Source organism: Pimephales promelas, chromosome 14 (assembly GCF_988280905.1).
Source record: "Pimephales promelas chromosome 14, fPimPro1.hap1.1, whole genome shotgun sequence".
Lineage (NCBI taxonomy): Eukaryota > Metazoa > Chordata > Actinopteri > Cypriniformes > Leuciscidae > Pimephales > Pimephales promelas.
In genome coordinates this window covers 35772982-35788950 of record NC_142782.1, presented here as the reverse complement: position 1 = coordinate 35788950, position 15969 = coordinate 35772982, and the positions used below count along the sequence as shown (strand labels likewise).

Sequence of the window (15969 nt, the reverse complement as noted above, 5' to 3'; positions counted from 1 at the left end):
GTGCATCTGTCCATCATAAAAGTGTATCTGTCCATCATAAAAGTGCATCTGTCCATCATTAAAGTGCATCTGTCCATCATAAAAGTGCATCTGTCCATCATAAAAGTGCATCTGTCCATCATGAAAGTGCATCTGTCCATCATAAAAGTGCATCTGTCCATCATAAAAGTACATCTATCATCATAAAAGTGCATCTGTCCATCATAAAAGTGCATCTGTCCATCATAAAAGTACATCTGTCCATCATAAAAGTACATCTGTCCATCATAAAAGTACATCTATCATCATAAAAGTGCATCCGTCCATCATAAAAGTGCATCTGTCCATCATAAAAGTGCATCTGTCCATCATAAAAGTGCATCTGTCCATCATAAAAGTGCATCTGTCCATCATAAAAGTACATCTGTCCATCATAAAAGTGCATCTGTCCATCATAAAAGTGTATCTGTCCATCATAAAAGTGCATCTGTCCATCATAAAAGTGCATCCGTCCATCATAAAAGTGCATCTATCCATCATAAAAGTGCATCTATCATCATAAAAGTGCATCTGTCCATCATAAAAGTGCATCTGTCATCGTAAAAGTTTAACAGTTTTGAATGATGTATAAAACTTGCCTGTACAACAAAAATAGACAAAGTTATTGGAATGCATTGATAAGAAAGGCCGACCCCGGGGGTCAAACGTGCGTTGGCCTGGGTTGAAACTGCACGAAAACTAAAGCAGAAACTCATCTGTGGTTTGTCTGTTTGTCTCATCAGGACGATGGTCTGCAGATCTCTGTTCCCGCTCCGCAGAACGTCTCTGTTCCTCTTCTTCTTGCATGGACCGCCAACTCCAAAACTGTGGTGGCCAATCCCATAGTGCACCTCACCAATCTGACCCATGACCTCCTGCATACGATCAACGCCCTCGACGCGCCTCCGCACCCGGACGTCGTCAACAACGAGGTAAAGGCAGATCAGTCTCCAGCACAAACATCTAAATATTCCTAGACACATTTACTGGAGAAGAAAAATGAAGTGTGTGTGCTTCTTAAAGGTACAGTGTGTAATCTAGCGGCATCTAGTGGTGAGGCGGCCGACAGGAAGTGATGTCGTCGTCTGAGACAGCAGAGAGTAGCCAGTTAAACAATGAGGTTTCATTACAAAGATAAATTAATAAATTAGGTTTACTTGATTATTCAGTAAAACGATGTTATTGCGAATGTTATTGTTGCTTGTCCATCATTGTGTCAGTGTTTTACTTGCTTATTAATATCACACACTGCACCTTTATTAATATCACACACTGCACCTTTAATAATATTACACACTGCACCTTTATTAATATCACACACTGCACCTTTATTAATATCACACACTGCACCTTTATTAATATCACACACTGCACCTTTATTAATATCACACACTGCACCTTTATTAATATCACACACTGCACCTTTATTAATATTACACACTGCACCTTTAATAATATCACACACTGCACCTTTATTAATATTACACACTGCACCTTTAAAAGAAGAACAAATATCTGCCAATAGAGTCAGAAATATGATCTGAACTCAAAGGCAAAGCCAGATTGTTTGTGGTGTGCAGCGCTGAGGAAGAGTGTGATGAATGACGTGTTGTTACTGTGATGATCCTGTAACTCGTCTTCCTCTGCTGCAGATCTTCGTGATGCACACGCTGGCAGCTTCTCTGTCGGCCTGCATCTACCAGTGTCTCTGCGACGGACACAGTTACAGGTGTGTGTTCCTCTCCTGCTTCTTCTACACTGATTTGATACTGAATGTTTCTCTTTGTTTTCGCTGGTCTCGTAATCGTTCAGTATCGTAGCGAGCGAATAACCCCTGAACGTGACGCTCGTGTGACGTGCGCTCGCCCCGACATGTGACATTTGCAGAGGAAGCAGATTCTGGTCAAATGAGCGTGGCCTTTGTGTGTGTCCGTTTGCACATTTATACTCGTCAGCGCAGATTAAATCTGTGTTTATCAGCCGATTTAAGGCGTAGTTGGGCTTCTGTCTTCATTTGCTCGTCGTCTCAGACCCACACGGCTTTCTTTCTCCAGACAGAGAATTTTCCAGGAGGAGCGAAAGCGATTTAAGAGATTCAAGTCTATTCACATTTATTTGTATAGCGCTTTTCACAATACACATCGATTCAAAGCAGCTTTACAGAAAATCCATCCAAAAGATGCAGGTTTCTTTTATTTTGTAATGAAATGAAAAAAATGCCTATTAAACATCTTATTGGGATCAATTCATCCCTGCATGTTTTAGTTTTCAATAATGTTTTGACCTTTTAATGTTTAATCAGAATCTATAGAAGCCCATTTCCAGCACGTAATAAAAAAATCCGGCTTGGGTAAATCTTTCTTATGACATAAAATGTCTAAATGATGTCAAATTCAAAATAATGAGATGAATTATATATTGGAAATGAGTGAGAGTTTCCTCTAGTGGAAGCATGTGGAACTGCAGCCGAACACACACACACACACACACACACACACACACACACACACTGAACGCTCAAATCTGCCGAGAGTCGTGTTTGAGAAGAGATCAAACTCCCGTCTGTCCTCTAAAGCGTTCTAGATTTACCAGTTTAATTTCAGGTCTATGCTCAAAACGTGAATAAATGGATTATAAATACAGCGTAAATATAATTTAGTATAATAAAAATGTAAAAACATCAATCTAAAATATAGTACATTAATTTTTCATTGAGTTTCTGATATCTGTTTTTCCTCAGCCATGTAAACCCGTTCACGGGCATCACGTACCAGAGCGTCCTGATTACCCATCAGCCCCCGGTGCGGAGCGTCAGCATGGAGGAGCCCGTCCTGCCCAACACTGCTCCTGCCCAGTGGCCCGGTAAAGCCCAGTCTCTGTGACCTCTGACCCGGAGTGATCTCTGTGTGTGTGTGTGAGCGTCTGACCGGCATCACGTGACCCCAGACTGATCTGTGTGTGTGTGCAGGAGTGAGCGTGCTGATGCGTCTGCTGGAAGCCTCCTGTGACGAGAGTCAGCCCGGTCTCTCGGTGCTCCTGTGTGAGATCCTGAGCGCCGTGTTCCTCAGCCTGTTCGTCCACGGCTTGGCCACACACTCCACACACGAGCTGCTCCGCATCGTCGCGCACCCGCTCAACGCTAAGCTCTGGGTCGCCGTGTTCGGCGGCGGCGCTCGAGTTCCCGTGCCGGAGAAACCCACATCACCCACAGGTGCGGCTCTCTTTGTCTCCATTAAAGGGGTAGATCACCCAAAGATTTAAATCAGCCCATGATTTACTCACCCTCCAGTCATCAGACAAACACAGAGTTGTATTGAAACATGTCCTTGCTCTTCCAGGACATTCTCTGATACAATCTGTATTGTAAAAAGCTCTATATAAATAAATGTGACTTGACTTGAAAGTCCATAAAGTGCATCTGTCCATCATCATTTATTAATATAACTCTGATTGTGTTCGTCTGAAAGAAGAGTCTCATTTACACTCGGATAAATGGAGTGATTCTGAATTGAAATGAGTCGTCAGTAATTCAATTCATTTCCTCTGGTCTTGATTGGCTGAGCAGTGTCTCTTAGCTCCGCCCTCAATCACTGTAGTGTATCTGAGACTGGGAGAGTTCGGCTCGTGTTCGTGTCGAGGAGACGCTGTTCTGATTCCTGAAGGGAAGAATTATCAACTCAGGCGATGATCATGTTCTGAAAGTGTTTTGCTGTGTTGCTCGCTGCAGCTGCTGACCCTGGTGACCCCGTGGAGGATGCGGAGCGCAAGCAGAGGCGCTTCAGGATTCCCTCGTCCCGCAGTAACTCCAGAGACGCTCCCGCGAGTCCCCGACCCGCCGCGCAGCCGCTAGCACCCGTCTTCAGGGAGCGCTTCATCCCGCCGGAGCTCAGCATCTGGGACTACTTCATCGCTAAGGTGTGTGTGCTTCCTGTAATCTGACATCTTAGACATGTTTTCATTAGGGAAGATTTGGCCTCATTAAAATCTAATATGTGTTAATTTAAGTGACATTTTTAAGATTTATTTGTGTGTGTGTGAAGCCGTACCTGCCGCCGTCCGCCAGCCGAGTGGAATACGACTCTGAGGAAAGCCAAGGCAGTGAGGATGAGGATGATGATGAGGATGAAGGAGATTGTTTCGATGTCAGCTCTCCACTGGCAGAACACTCCAACAGTAACTCGTACAGGTGAGCTGAGACTCATGGGATGATGTGATGATGATGATGATGTGACGCTATTTTCTCCTAGAAACACACAGTGTTGCATTATTCTTCTGTTATCTCTGTTCCTGTGATGATGATGATGTGATGATGTTGTTCCTGTGCAGCTGGTGTCTGATGCGATTGGCTATGGTGCAGATGGTGCAGTTCAACCTCAAGACCTTCTACCCAACGACAGGTCACGACCTCTTAGGTAATGAGACTCGAACTCAACACACATGCATGAATGAGAACAGGACGTGATGCGGATGATGCTAAAAACGGTTATTAAAGGGACAGTTCACCCAAAACTGAAAACAACCCCATGGTTTACTCTGTCTCGTATATGACACTGGTCTAGCAGACGAACTCAGTCTGAGTTATAATAAACACATGTAAACATCAGCAGTGCGTCACATTACTCGCAGAGGTCGAGCTGTACACTCCAGTGGAGTCCGGATTAGGGCTGTAGTCAACCAAAGAAATCCTTAGTCGACCAAAGTCTTGTCCTGCGCAACGATTAATCGACTAAAAAAAAAACAAAAAAACGTGATGTTTTGATTAAACATTTTTTAAACAATTGTCATTGAGCATTTAAAAAAAAAAGCAACGAAAAAACATCACAAATAAATAAAACTATTATACTAATACAATTCTTTGAAAATTAAGTGATTTTTTAACTGCAAAAAGTGAAGAGCTCTGTCCTCGGTCACAATCGCGCACCTGACCACACCACAAGCTGCAAAACATATAACTGCTATCTGCCACATCATGAAAAATCCCAACAAAACTCTCGTTTATACAGGCTTTATATTCTTCTTTACTTTCACAGCTATGGGTTAACTTCCGTCCTGACGATCAAGGCGTTTTAAACAACACACAAAAAACCCAAATAACTTAAAAACAATCCTAGGACCGCGTATAGGTTTATTTTCGTTTTGTTGCATTATTTAGGCTATTTTCGAATGCGTCAAGTGTACAAATAAAAACGAAAACATTAAGAAAACACAATCTATTGAGTCAGCAGGATATAGCCGTTAAAAGGCTGCTCACGTCTTTTGCGCGCTCAAGTTCGATTTCAAATGTAGGGGCGCGACTTGCACGCTCATAATGGAGCAACGCGATCGCCTCCCTCCACAGTCTCGTCGTCTTTGTTTTAAAATGCAGCCAGACAAAAGATTTAGATTTCCTGGACATTTTGTCGACTAAAGCCGTTCTAACTGAATGAATACAGCATCCCTTACCGAGCGCGAGCAGCAGCGCAGCCGGACACAGGTGCGGTTCCCGAGTGTATTATGTGTGTGCTCTACAAAAATAGCCTCAATTAAAGCATTTTAAAGTTGGGGACAAAACATAGGCTAATTATATTTAGAATACAGTAATAAATAACTGCTTATAAAGGAATAAATATCAAGGAGGAAATCATTGAAAAATTCTTTCTATTGGTAAAAAAAAAAAATGCAACTGGTCGACCAATAAGAATGTCAGTCGACCAAGACGGCATCGACCGATTAGTCGAATAAACGACCGCCCTAGTCCGGATGTTCGCTTGGCCGGAAGCTGGTTTTGCCATTATAAAGCTGGGCTGAGCCAGGACATGTTTTATATAACTCAGGTTGTGTTGGTCTGATAGAAGAGGGTCTCACACACCAGTGGCGGAGCCAGAGGGGGGTCCAGGGTGGCACTGGACACCCCTGACATGCGATTGGCCACCCCGGGTGCCACCCCAAAATTTGATTGGCAGTTGCTGATGCTGATTAAAAAAAAAAAAAAAAACCTTTCGTCAGCACGCGCGCATTTTTCAAACAGACGAGCAGCAGAGGACGAGAGATGGTTGCAAGTTAGGATACGTCTTCATCTTCACAGAAGAAACATCATATTTAAAGTAAGTTTTAGCATCAGGGTTGTTTACTCCGAATACATTAATATACGCATACAGTAGGCTACATGCCGTGATGCGTTCTGGGTGCGTTTCCCGAAAGGTTGGCCAACTATGGTCGCAAGTCGGTCGTTAACGGCATAGTTCAATGACAACGATATTTTTGTTAGCAAACTAAAAGTGTTCGTAGAATTTGTATAATTGTTCTTTTTACCTGGGTGCAAAAAGGCAGCTGGAAAATGAATTAAACGTGTGCTAGAATACTTTCCAAGTCATTACATTGAGTATTATAAATTCAGACGTTTGTGATACATAAAAAGAAAAAATAAGATTAACTTATCTTTTAAAATCGGACACGGAGCAGTTTTTTACATAAAAAATAAAACAAGATTATCTTTTAAAATCGTCCATTTTTCCTGTGCGTGAGACTGGAAAACCCGTAGTGGATGGAGGCGGAGTGATAACAGAACGCTTAGAGTGCAGAGAGGAACGGGCTTTGGCTCCAGTCCTGGCTTTGCGTCCGCGCCGTTATGAGCTCAACATCTGTCTCGTATGCACGTTCGCTCTAGATTAGAGGATATTTTAATTAACTAATTTGCGGTAAAACTAGTCGATCACGAGTGGCTCAACGGGTGGAACTATAGATAAACTCATCTTTTCAGGTATTTTAGTGACCGGCTTGACACTTTAGCATGAGAAATCGGGGGTGTAGCGTGAGAATTGTCTCACACTCAATGCGTGAGAGTTGGCAGCCCTGCACACACTGTTCTACAAAGGCAAAGCACAGTAACGAAAATTACATATGATATTTGGTCAAAAATGAGTTAAGACTTGTAATGGGCTTTATGACATGTCTGTCTTGTGAAAAAATATCTGGGTTAAATTATGTCCTGTTTCGGAGATGCATTACCACTCTACACATAACATGTTTGACTGGCTGGTATAAAAAAAAAACTTTAAACTTTAAAGGCATTTTTCTCCGTTTCTTCATCAGAACCGCAGAATTGTGTTGTTTTAATTGATGGGCACTAAAATTTGTTTAAATTTTGAAGTAGATGTCTGCTTGATGACTGCTGTATCTAATTAAAAAAAATGTTTGTAAATGTGATTTTTTTTTTTTTTGTAAATAAACATAGCAGTTCAAAACAGACACATGCTACTGTATCTTATCTCCTTGGTGCTTCAGCTTTGTTTTCTGCTAATATTTTGGATGTTCAACACTTATTACAAACAGAGTGACCCAATTACTTCCACTGTGTGTGTGTGTGTGTGTGTGTGTGTGTGTGTGTGTGTACCCCCAAAAATAGCAGTGGCCACCCCCTGGCCACCCCATGTATAAAACTCTAGTTCCGCCACTGTCACACACACACACCTAGGATGGCTTCAGGGTGACACCTGGTCAGTTTTGGATGAACTATCCCTTCAAACACACAATAATCCATGATAATATTAGGAGTTACCGTTCTTTACTCTGTAGCGGAAACAATCTTCCAAATGATGTGCAATTTCCTATATATATATGTGTGTGTTTGTGTGTGTGTCAGATCTGCCCGTGTGCTCTCCGCTGTGTCACGCGGCTCTGAAGACGCTCCAGCGATGGGAGACGCTGCTCCTCAAGAGGCTGGAGATCTTCGGAGGTCCTCCGCCAAAGTTCATCTCCTCGCAGCTGCTGGACGAGAGTGTGTCGTCGGGTCCGGCGCTCCTGCGGCACAAGGCCCTGTTCGAGCCCTCAAACACACCCTTCAGGTACGGGACGCAGCGCACGTGTGTGTTCGCGCTCGAGTAATCGCAATGAAACCGCACACAGGCTGTGATCACGTACACACACACACCACAGATGTGTTTCTGCGCTCAGGTCCCGCCGGCGCTCGGCTCTGCCCGTGAAGCGACTCTGGCAGTATCTGGTCAAACAGGAAGAGGTTCAGGAAACCTTCATACGAAACATCTTCACGAAGAAACGAGATCTGAATGAGGTATTTGTGCTCGACCCTTTTTCCCAGAATGCCCCTGTTCCCCGTTGCCTGCTGGTCGTCTTCGTAACGATCACTGGAGTCTGTAATGTCATTAATATTTGTTAACGTGTGTGATTAACCGTCTGTGATGTGTGTGTGTGTGATTGCTCTGCATGTTCATCGTAACTCTCGAATCAGGAGACTGACAGTGCGCTGCTGGATTCCACACACAACCAGGTATCTGACAGAGATATCCCAGTAATCCTCATCCAGTCATGTGATCTGTGACCAAGGTTTTCACACCGATAGATCGCTTGATTTGTTCTGAAACGGGGATGTTTTCACAAGGCAACCTTTCACTGCAAAAGAGGCTTTTCTTACATAGTATTTGTGTCTGATTTCCTGTCCACATATCAAACATTTCTTAAATCAAAATCCATTTAATAAACTTAAAAAACAATCTCAGAATAACGTTATAAAACTCTAGATGGGAGAGTGCATAGTGTATAGTGCACCATTTGGGACACACCTACTGTAGTTTGACCAGTTTCATTATTAAAAAATTCTGAGATCTATATTCACATTCCAGACTCTTTAAAAAACCACCTATAATATTCGACAGGCGATTTTCAGGCTATTTTATTTCGCTTTATTGTTGAAATCGTATGTGAAATGTTTTCAATAGTTGAAAATAAGCAATCCTGTTGATCTTCGGCCCCTAAGAAGGCTTTGAATTGGTCAGTTCAACATGCTTGCTTGTTTTTGTTCATCAGTCTTGCTGTCATGTGACTGATTTATGACCAGTCTTTGTCTAAGTCTAGTCTAAGCTGTTTATGCAAATCGGCCACTGGTCAGAAATTTGTCGACCCAAAATTCAATGTCTGAGACGCATGAGGACACGGAGTCCTGACCTAGATTAGTCCTGCTTGTTCATCTGGGTGTAAGAGGTCATGTTCTGCAGCTCGCAGACGTAATGTTCCTGCGTTTAAAGCTCGAACTGAGCGAACTGCATTGTTGCACAGATTATTTGAGGATTTATTCTCCTCCAGCAGTGGCTCGTGACCGAACGGCCGTTTAAAGAGTCCATATAGGGGTCGTCGGATGCCCAGTGTCCTCGTGTTGGTGTGATCGTTTAGGGTGTTCATGTAAAGTTTGTGACATACTTTGGTTAAAATTCCTCAATGTTTGTGTAAAACAACACACTCTTTACCTCCTCAAACACACATCCGTCCCGGTGCATGTCTCTTTAAATGATAATGAGCACCTCGTGTCCACACACATCTATATGCAAACACCATATAAAAGTGAATTTTGGCTAAACACGTGACTCTGAGATGTGATAGATGAGGTCATTCTAGTGTTCATTTCCTCCGCTACTTCTACATTTAGTTTTAGTCAAATGTACGTTTTAGTTTTTATCATATTTAGTCAGCCTTGCCCTGTTTTCATTCAGTCAAGTTTTATTTGATTAAAGCCTGGGCTTTTTAGTCTAGATTTAGTCAATGAAAATGAATATTTTTGTCATGTTTGTACATTTAGTCTTGTCTGTTTTGGTCAGCGATGCTGCATGTTGATATAGTCAGAGTTACTGTCGTCTCGTCATGGAAGAAAAGGTCAATGTGTGTGTGTGTCCGTCTGCCTCCTCCCGCAGATCGAGGCGGATCTGGGATATCCTGGAGGAAAAGCTCGCATCATCCACAAGGAGTCTGACATCATCACGGCGTTCGCCATCAATAAGGTGCACGTTTGACCCCTGACCTCTGAAGTATAAAGAGACTCTCAGAGTAAAACTCTGAAAAATATTTTACACCAGATGAGAAGTTTATCTATGTATCGATCATCTTTTTACTCTTTTAATTCTCTTTTAACTGTGATATTGTAAAGCACTTTGAGTTGCCGTCGTGTGTGAATGAACTGGCCTTGGCTTTGTGTTCCAGGCCAATCGCAACTGTTTAGTGATCGCCTCCACACACGACATCCAGGAGCTGGACGTGTCGTCCATCCTCGCCACACAGGTGCTCACGTGGATCGACGACGAGGCGGAGGCCGAGGTCAAAGGGTGATTCGATTCGATTCAATCCACATTTACTGTAGTTGTATAGCGCTTTCACAATACACATCATTTCAAAGCAGCTTTACAGAAAGGGCACGAGTGATCGGTTATCAGAGGAAACGAAGCTATGCACTTCAGAAATGCACATACAAAAATCACACTTAGATAATGAATACTTGAAAGGGTCAAAGTGTGAGACGCATGTCATGTGATCATTCACACACTTTTGGTGAGTTTTCTAAATGGCCTGATGAGTTGTGGTTCAGGTGTGAGTTCAGCTTGTGTTGTGTGCAGGACGGATGACTTCCTGGTGGTTCACGCGCGGGACGACATCAGCACGCACAGCAGCACGCCGTACACACACAGCAGCCCCGGGACGCCCATCAACATGCCCTGGCTGGGCGGCCTGCAGACGGGCAGAGGAGCCGCCGTGGTGAGCACTGATCATCGAATTTTCGGGATTATTTTTGTCAAACACATTTTTTTCACAGACGAAAACGAGACGATGACTAAAAATGACAAAATGAATGACAAAAACTACGACAAATTTGAGATTTACGTCAACGAATAAAAACAGACGAAAACCAGATTATCAGCAAATAAAAACTATGAAGGAAATCTATTGAGTCAACGAATAAAAACCATGTTGAAAATCTGTTGAGATTTTTGTCAATGAATAAAAACTGATGAAAATCGGTTGACATTTTCATCAACTAATAAAAACTATGATGGAAATCTATTGACATTTTCGTCAACGAATAAAAACTGACTAAAATCGCTTGACATTTTCGTCAATGAATAAAAACTGACTAAAATCGCTTGACATTTTTATCAACTAATTAAAACTATGATGGTAATCCATTGACATTTTCGTCAAGAATAAAAACTGACGGAAATCTATTGACGTTTTCGTCAACGAATGAAAATGGACAATTTTTGTCAGCGAATAAAAACTAAGATGAAAATGTATTGACTTTTTCGTGAACGAATAAAAATTTTAGTCGTCTAAAATCTTATTGTATTTTCTAGACTAAAACAAAAACAATTCAAATGACTAAAGCTAATTTGTATTTTAGTAAAACGTTTTGCCACTGCCCGGCGCTCTAAACCCGTACATCTGATCTCTTGCGCTTTTCTGTTTCCGCAGCTCATCAAGCGAAACATTAACAACGTGAGACGGATGACATCACACCCCACACTCCCCTACTGTAAGTAAGCGGCTCGTCTTCATCCGGTGTGATCCAGGTCTCACATGACCTCTGAAACACATGTTGAATTGCACTGATTGGGCTGAAATCCAACATGGCTGTATGTTTAACAGTTGAGAGTTTCATCATCAGAAGTTTAGTGATTTATACTCTAATTTCCAGAATATTCAGACTTGTTCGGAGAGGTTCGTTCCATGGCTCCAGATGCCTGAACTTCTGAGATATCAACATCAGATTTTGCTCAGATACAAACTTGATTGTATGACCTTTCATAGATGCATTGTAATAGTCATCATGTCAATAGGAACAAAAATGACGGGGAAAAACATGCATTTCATTTTCTGCTGTTGAAGTCTCCAAATCCATCTTTTTTCAAGCTTTGAAAGGTTTTCTAGTCATCAAATGAGATCAGGGAAAATAAAAGCTTTCCCTTTAAGGGTGGAATAATGAAATAGTCTTCAGGGTGTGAGGGGTTAATATCCAGCTCTGTTTGTGACCCCGGACCACAGAGCAGTCTCGAGTCACACGGGTGTTTCTGTGGCTCTATAGTTGCATCATAACAAAACCATACTTCAGGTTTTCAGATGATGTATAAATATCAATTTCAAAAATTGACCCATGTGACTTTTTTAACATGTTTTGTGGTCCAGGGTCACATTTGTAGTTTGTTTACTGTGTTTTGTTGTGTGTGTGTGTGTGTGTAGACCTGACGGGGGCTCAGGACGGGAGCGTGCGCATGTTCGAGTGGGGTCACTCACAGCAGATCACCTGCTTCAGGAGTCCCGGGAACACCAGGGTCACCAGAATACGCTTCAATTACCAGGGCAATAAGGTGCGTCACCCCAAACACAGCACACACACCGAGCGAGAGAGCGGCGTGTGTTAACCAGCTCTTCTGTGTGTGTGTGTTTCAGTTTGGGATCGTGGATGCGGATGGAGCGCTCAGCCTATGGCAGACCAGCACTTCAGGACACACACACAAACCCTATCTGGTATATCACACCGCATCACTTCCTGTTCACTGCGATCACCTGTGGATCCATAACTCTGTACACTAACACTCCTTCTGTTGGACTCTCACACATGAATTATGTTGAATATCTGTCAGCTGTTCAATTGAACTCCACAATTAGATAACAGAAGTTTAGCTCATGCAATGCTTCATGTTGTTCAGTGTGTGTGTAAAAAGAGCAGAAAACACACTTCAGCTCAAAGTGGAGGAATCATTGTTACTGTAGTCACTGGATGAAGAAGATTTGGCTGGAATATGGCACAGTTTACTTTATTTTGCTCTCCTCACTTACACAAATCAACTATAGTGTCCTGAACACACTAGTGGAACATATCAACATCATATCTGGAGTCTGAGTCATGTGCGGTTTGATGTTGTATTTATGTGTGTGTGTGTGTGAGCAGCTCTCTCTGATGCGCAGTGTTTTCCTTGTTTTCCTCCAGACACTTCAGTGTCACAATAAGACGGCGAATGACTTTGTGTTTGTGGGCTCGTCGTCTCTCATCGCCACCGCAGGCCTGTCGACAGACAACAGGTACGGATCCGAGGAGAGCGTGAGCCGAGCGGCACGGGGTCACGAGGGCATGATGATAATGTTGGCTTGAGAAACCTCTCTGTGTATTAGTCTACAGTCTACCTCTCCGTCCGTCTGGGAAAATTCGAGGATTAAAACTACTTCAAAATTATTTCAAACTTAAAGTTGAAAATCCAGCGTTTAATGTTGTTTATGTGTTTAATCCGCTTTAACACACACCGCATTGCTGAGTATTTCCTCCTTAAAACCAAAGACAGTCTCAAAAACACACTTTGAAATCGCTGGTGTTTCTGACGCCACAAACCACCTTGTAACCAATCAGATCAACGTGTGTGAGTCAACCAGTGGATCTCTGAGTGAGGCGGGGCTCATTTGCATATTCATAAAACCACGCATACTAAATGAGGCGAGGGTGTCGGGTTACATTCAAGATATTTTAAGGCACAATGGAAAAAACATTTAAATATATCATTTTGGTGATCAAAGATGAGTTTTAAGGGGTAAATCATTGACCACAGAGACTTCCTCAAGCCAACAGGGTTTTGTATTGACAAAACTGACATCAGAGAATGTGTTCAATGTAGGGCTGGGTATTGACACAAATTTCACAATTCGATTCGATTTTGATTCAATATCGATTATTTTGACTATCAGTTCCAATAAATGGCCATTTTTCTCAAGGGAATCAAATCTCTTAAATGCTGTAAAGGGAGTCTAGTTGTAGCCTATAGGCTTCATTAGCCTAATATGAAGGTAATAATGAACTGTTTTCTAGCTATACAAACACTTAAATTACACTTTTATTTATTTTTATAATAAGAAGATTATATGAAATATAAACATTTAAATGGTGGCTGTCATAAAAACTTGCCAGATTTATTCAAATATGTATTAAATATTGAAGAACATTAAGATTATAATGCATATGTAATATGGTGTATATATTTATCAAAATGCTCCTCTCTAGAGTTATTTTTTCTATCTGACTAACGAGTTTATGTGGGTTTTCTGAGGTAAATATGACGATACATTGATTATAAGCTGTTTAACTGACGTCTTTCCACGGTTGAAACGCTGATTGAGCGAATCAATGTGACATGATCCGGATTTGGATAAGTTGTACTCTATCTTTAACACACTTTCAGATGCTCATTCATGTTTATTTGGTATTATTAAGCCGGAAGAGAGATCAGCGCTGCTGCTTCTCCAGAGCGATCTCACGCCACAGCGACAAAATACTATTTATGTTTTTGAATTTCTAAAGAAAATGGACGTAATTTGAAAATTGAGACTTTGTTTCATATCAATAGTAACAAAGGACGAAGATTATCGTGATTTTTTGGGATGTGCGCAGCCGCGATACAATGATCCATTCATTCAAATGAAACAGGATGACTAATCGATTCTTGAGATTTAAGAATCAATATCGGTTCGTGAAAATGAGAATCGATTAATATCGAGAAATCAATATTTATTACCCAGCCCTAGTTCAATTATTGAATATTAACTGCATATCTCAGGAGGTGTTTGCACAAATAAGTAGATGCTCCCATCCCAGAACTGCTGATTTCTTCCCGTTGCAGGAACGTGTGTCTGTGGGATACGCTGGTCACGCCGGCGCTCAGTCTGGTTCACGGTAAGCCATCGTCACACACACACACACACGTTCACACACTTAATCGCACTGAAACCGCACACAGGCTGTGATTATGTATATATACACACCACACATCCCCGCCGCAGACGTACCATAACACACTGCAGGAAGTCCCTCTGAGCGTCACACACACTCTGTGTCTGAACTGACACGCTCTGATTAAACACACATGTGTCTGTGTGAGAAGCGCATCATCATCTGAGGTGGACGAGCTCAACGGTCCTGATGAAGAGAGTTTGGAGGCGTTAGTAAATGTTGGACAAGAGGTTCATAAGTGCGTCTGATGGAAAGATGTTGCTTTATCAAACACACGTTATAGGCGACAGGAAGTCAGAGTGAGGCGTTTCCTGAGCCGCGCTTCACTGACACGCCGCACATTACTGATAATCACAGCCTTCGCCATTACTGGATCAAGATAAGCCGAATCGCTCTACATGTACATTGCGATGAATCGTGCAGCCCTGGTTCTTCAGTACGAGCGAGTAGATCTGAGTCGTGTGTGTGTGTGTGTGATCAGCCTTCAGCGTGCACGAGACGGGCTCCACGGTTCTGGCTCTGGCCTCTAAACAGCAGGTTCTGCTCAGCGGAGGGAGGAAGGGCTGGATCAGTGTTCTGGATCTGAGTCTGAAGGTCCAGCGCCAGAGTTTCCAGGCCCACGACTCGCCGGTGAAAGCGCTAGCTGTGGACAACACCGAGAGAAGCTTCATCAGCGGATCCGCCGAGGGCAACATCAAGGTCAGACTCGTCTGTTCACTCGCGGGAATAGAGCGCTGTGGGATATTAATATGATTCATTTTAATCAGTTTATATTAAAAGTGTCACGGGCCCACATCCAATACATTTTAAAAACAGTATTATCCTATACTAAACCTCACCTAATCTTGACTAATGATACTTCATTTCAAAGCTTACAATCTCTAGTTTCCATATTTGGTGATTGATTTTTGATTTTGATTTGATGATTTAATTTATCAATTTGCAACAAGAATATCTTCATACTCCTAAGGTGTGTTTAGACTTTTATTTTGAAATTGTGATAAAAATGAAAAATCATGAAAGAGTTGAAAAGATAGCCTCCATTCAATTACTTTAGAAAAAAACTAAAATTTTAAACACAACCTATTGGGCTTTTTTTGTGCATTTTTAGAGTCGCCCAGGTTATGAAAATATATATTTTATATAAAATATGAATTTTTTTTATTTTGTACATTTTCATAAACTCTTTAACGATCTTACGTCTATATTCCAAAGCATACTTGAATTACAATCATTTAAGTTCGAAATGTGCATTTCCATGTCTATTCAAAAAAAGGGGGGTGACGGTTAAGAGGTTAAAATTATATCTATTTATTTTAATACATTACTTGATTTTAGTTTTAGTCTTGATTTTAATATTTTTTTATTTCAATCTGTTTTTATTATTAATTTTAATCTTATTATTTTAATTACATTTTTTT

At 41.7% G+C, this 15969-nt stretch overlaps 1 protein-coding gene across 5 annotated transcripts in view; it reads left to right on the top strand.

Annotated features, from left to right (window-relative positions):
• The window catches only part of dmxl1 (Dmx like 1), a 45423-nt gene that overhangs the window by 28004 nt on the left and 1450 nt on the right, over nt 1-15969 (top strand). For 4 of the 5 annotated variants that reach the window (XM_039666204.2, XM_039666205.2, XM_039666206.2 and 1 more), the window contains exons 27-45: nt 762-950; nt 1671-1747; nt 2759-2880; nt 2987-3229; nt 3746-3933; nt 4059-4204; nt 4345-4430; nt 7640-7841; nt 7951-8068; nt 8246-8284; nt 9699-9785; nt 9985-10106; nt 10395-10533; nt 11248-11308; nt 12013-12140; nt 12223-12300; nt 12764-12855; nt 14439-14491; nt 15030-15247. In XM_039666204.2, the coding sequence (XP_039522138.2) occupies nt 762-950; nt 1671-1747; nt 2759-2880; nt 2987-3229; nt 3746-3933; nt 4059-4204; nt 4345-4430; nt 7640-7841; nt 7951-8068; nt 8246-8284; nt 9699-9785; nt 9985-10106; nt 10395-10533; nt 11248-11308; nt 12013-12140; nt 12223-12300; nt 12764-12855; nt 14439-14491; nt 15030-15247 (2388 nt within the window). The remainder of the gene's footprint in view (nt 1-761; nt 951-1670; nt 1748-2758; nt 2881-2986; nt 3230-3745; nt 3934-4058; nt 4205-4344; nt 4431-7639; nt 7842-7950; nt 8069-8245; nt 8285-9698; nt 9786-9984; nt 10107-10394; nt 10534-11247; nt 11309-12012; nt 12141-12222; nt 12301-12763; nt 12856-14438; nt 14492-15029; nt 15248-15969) is intronic. The other variant, XM_039666207.2, reaches the window with a different exon arrangement.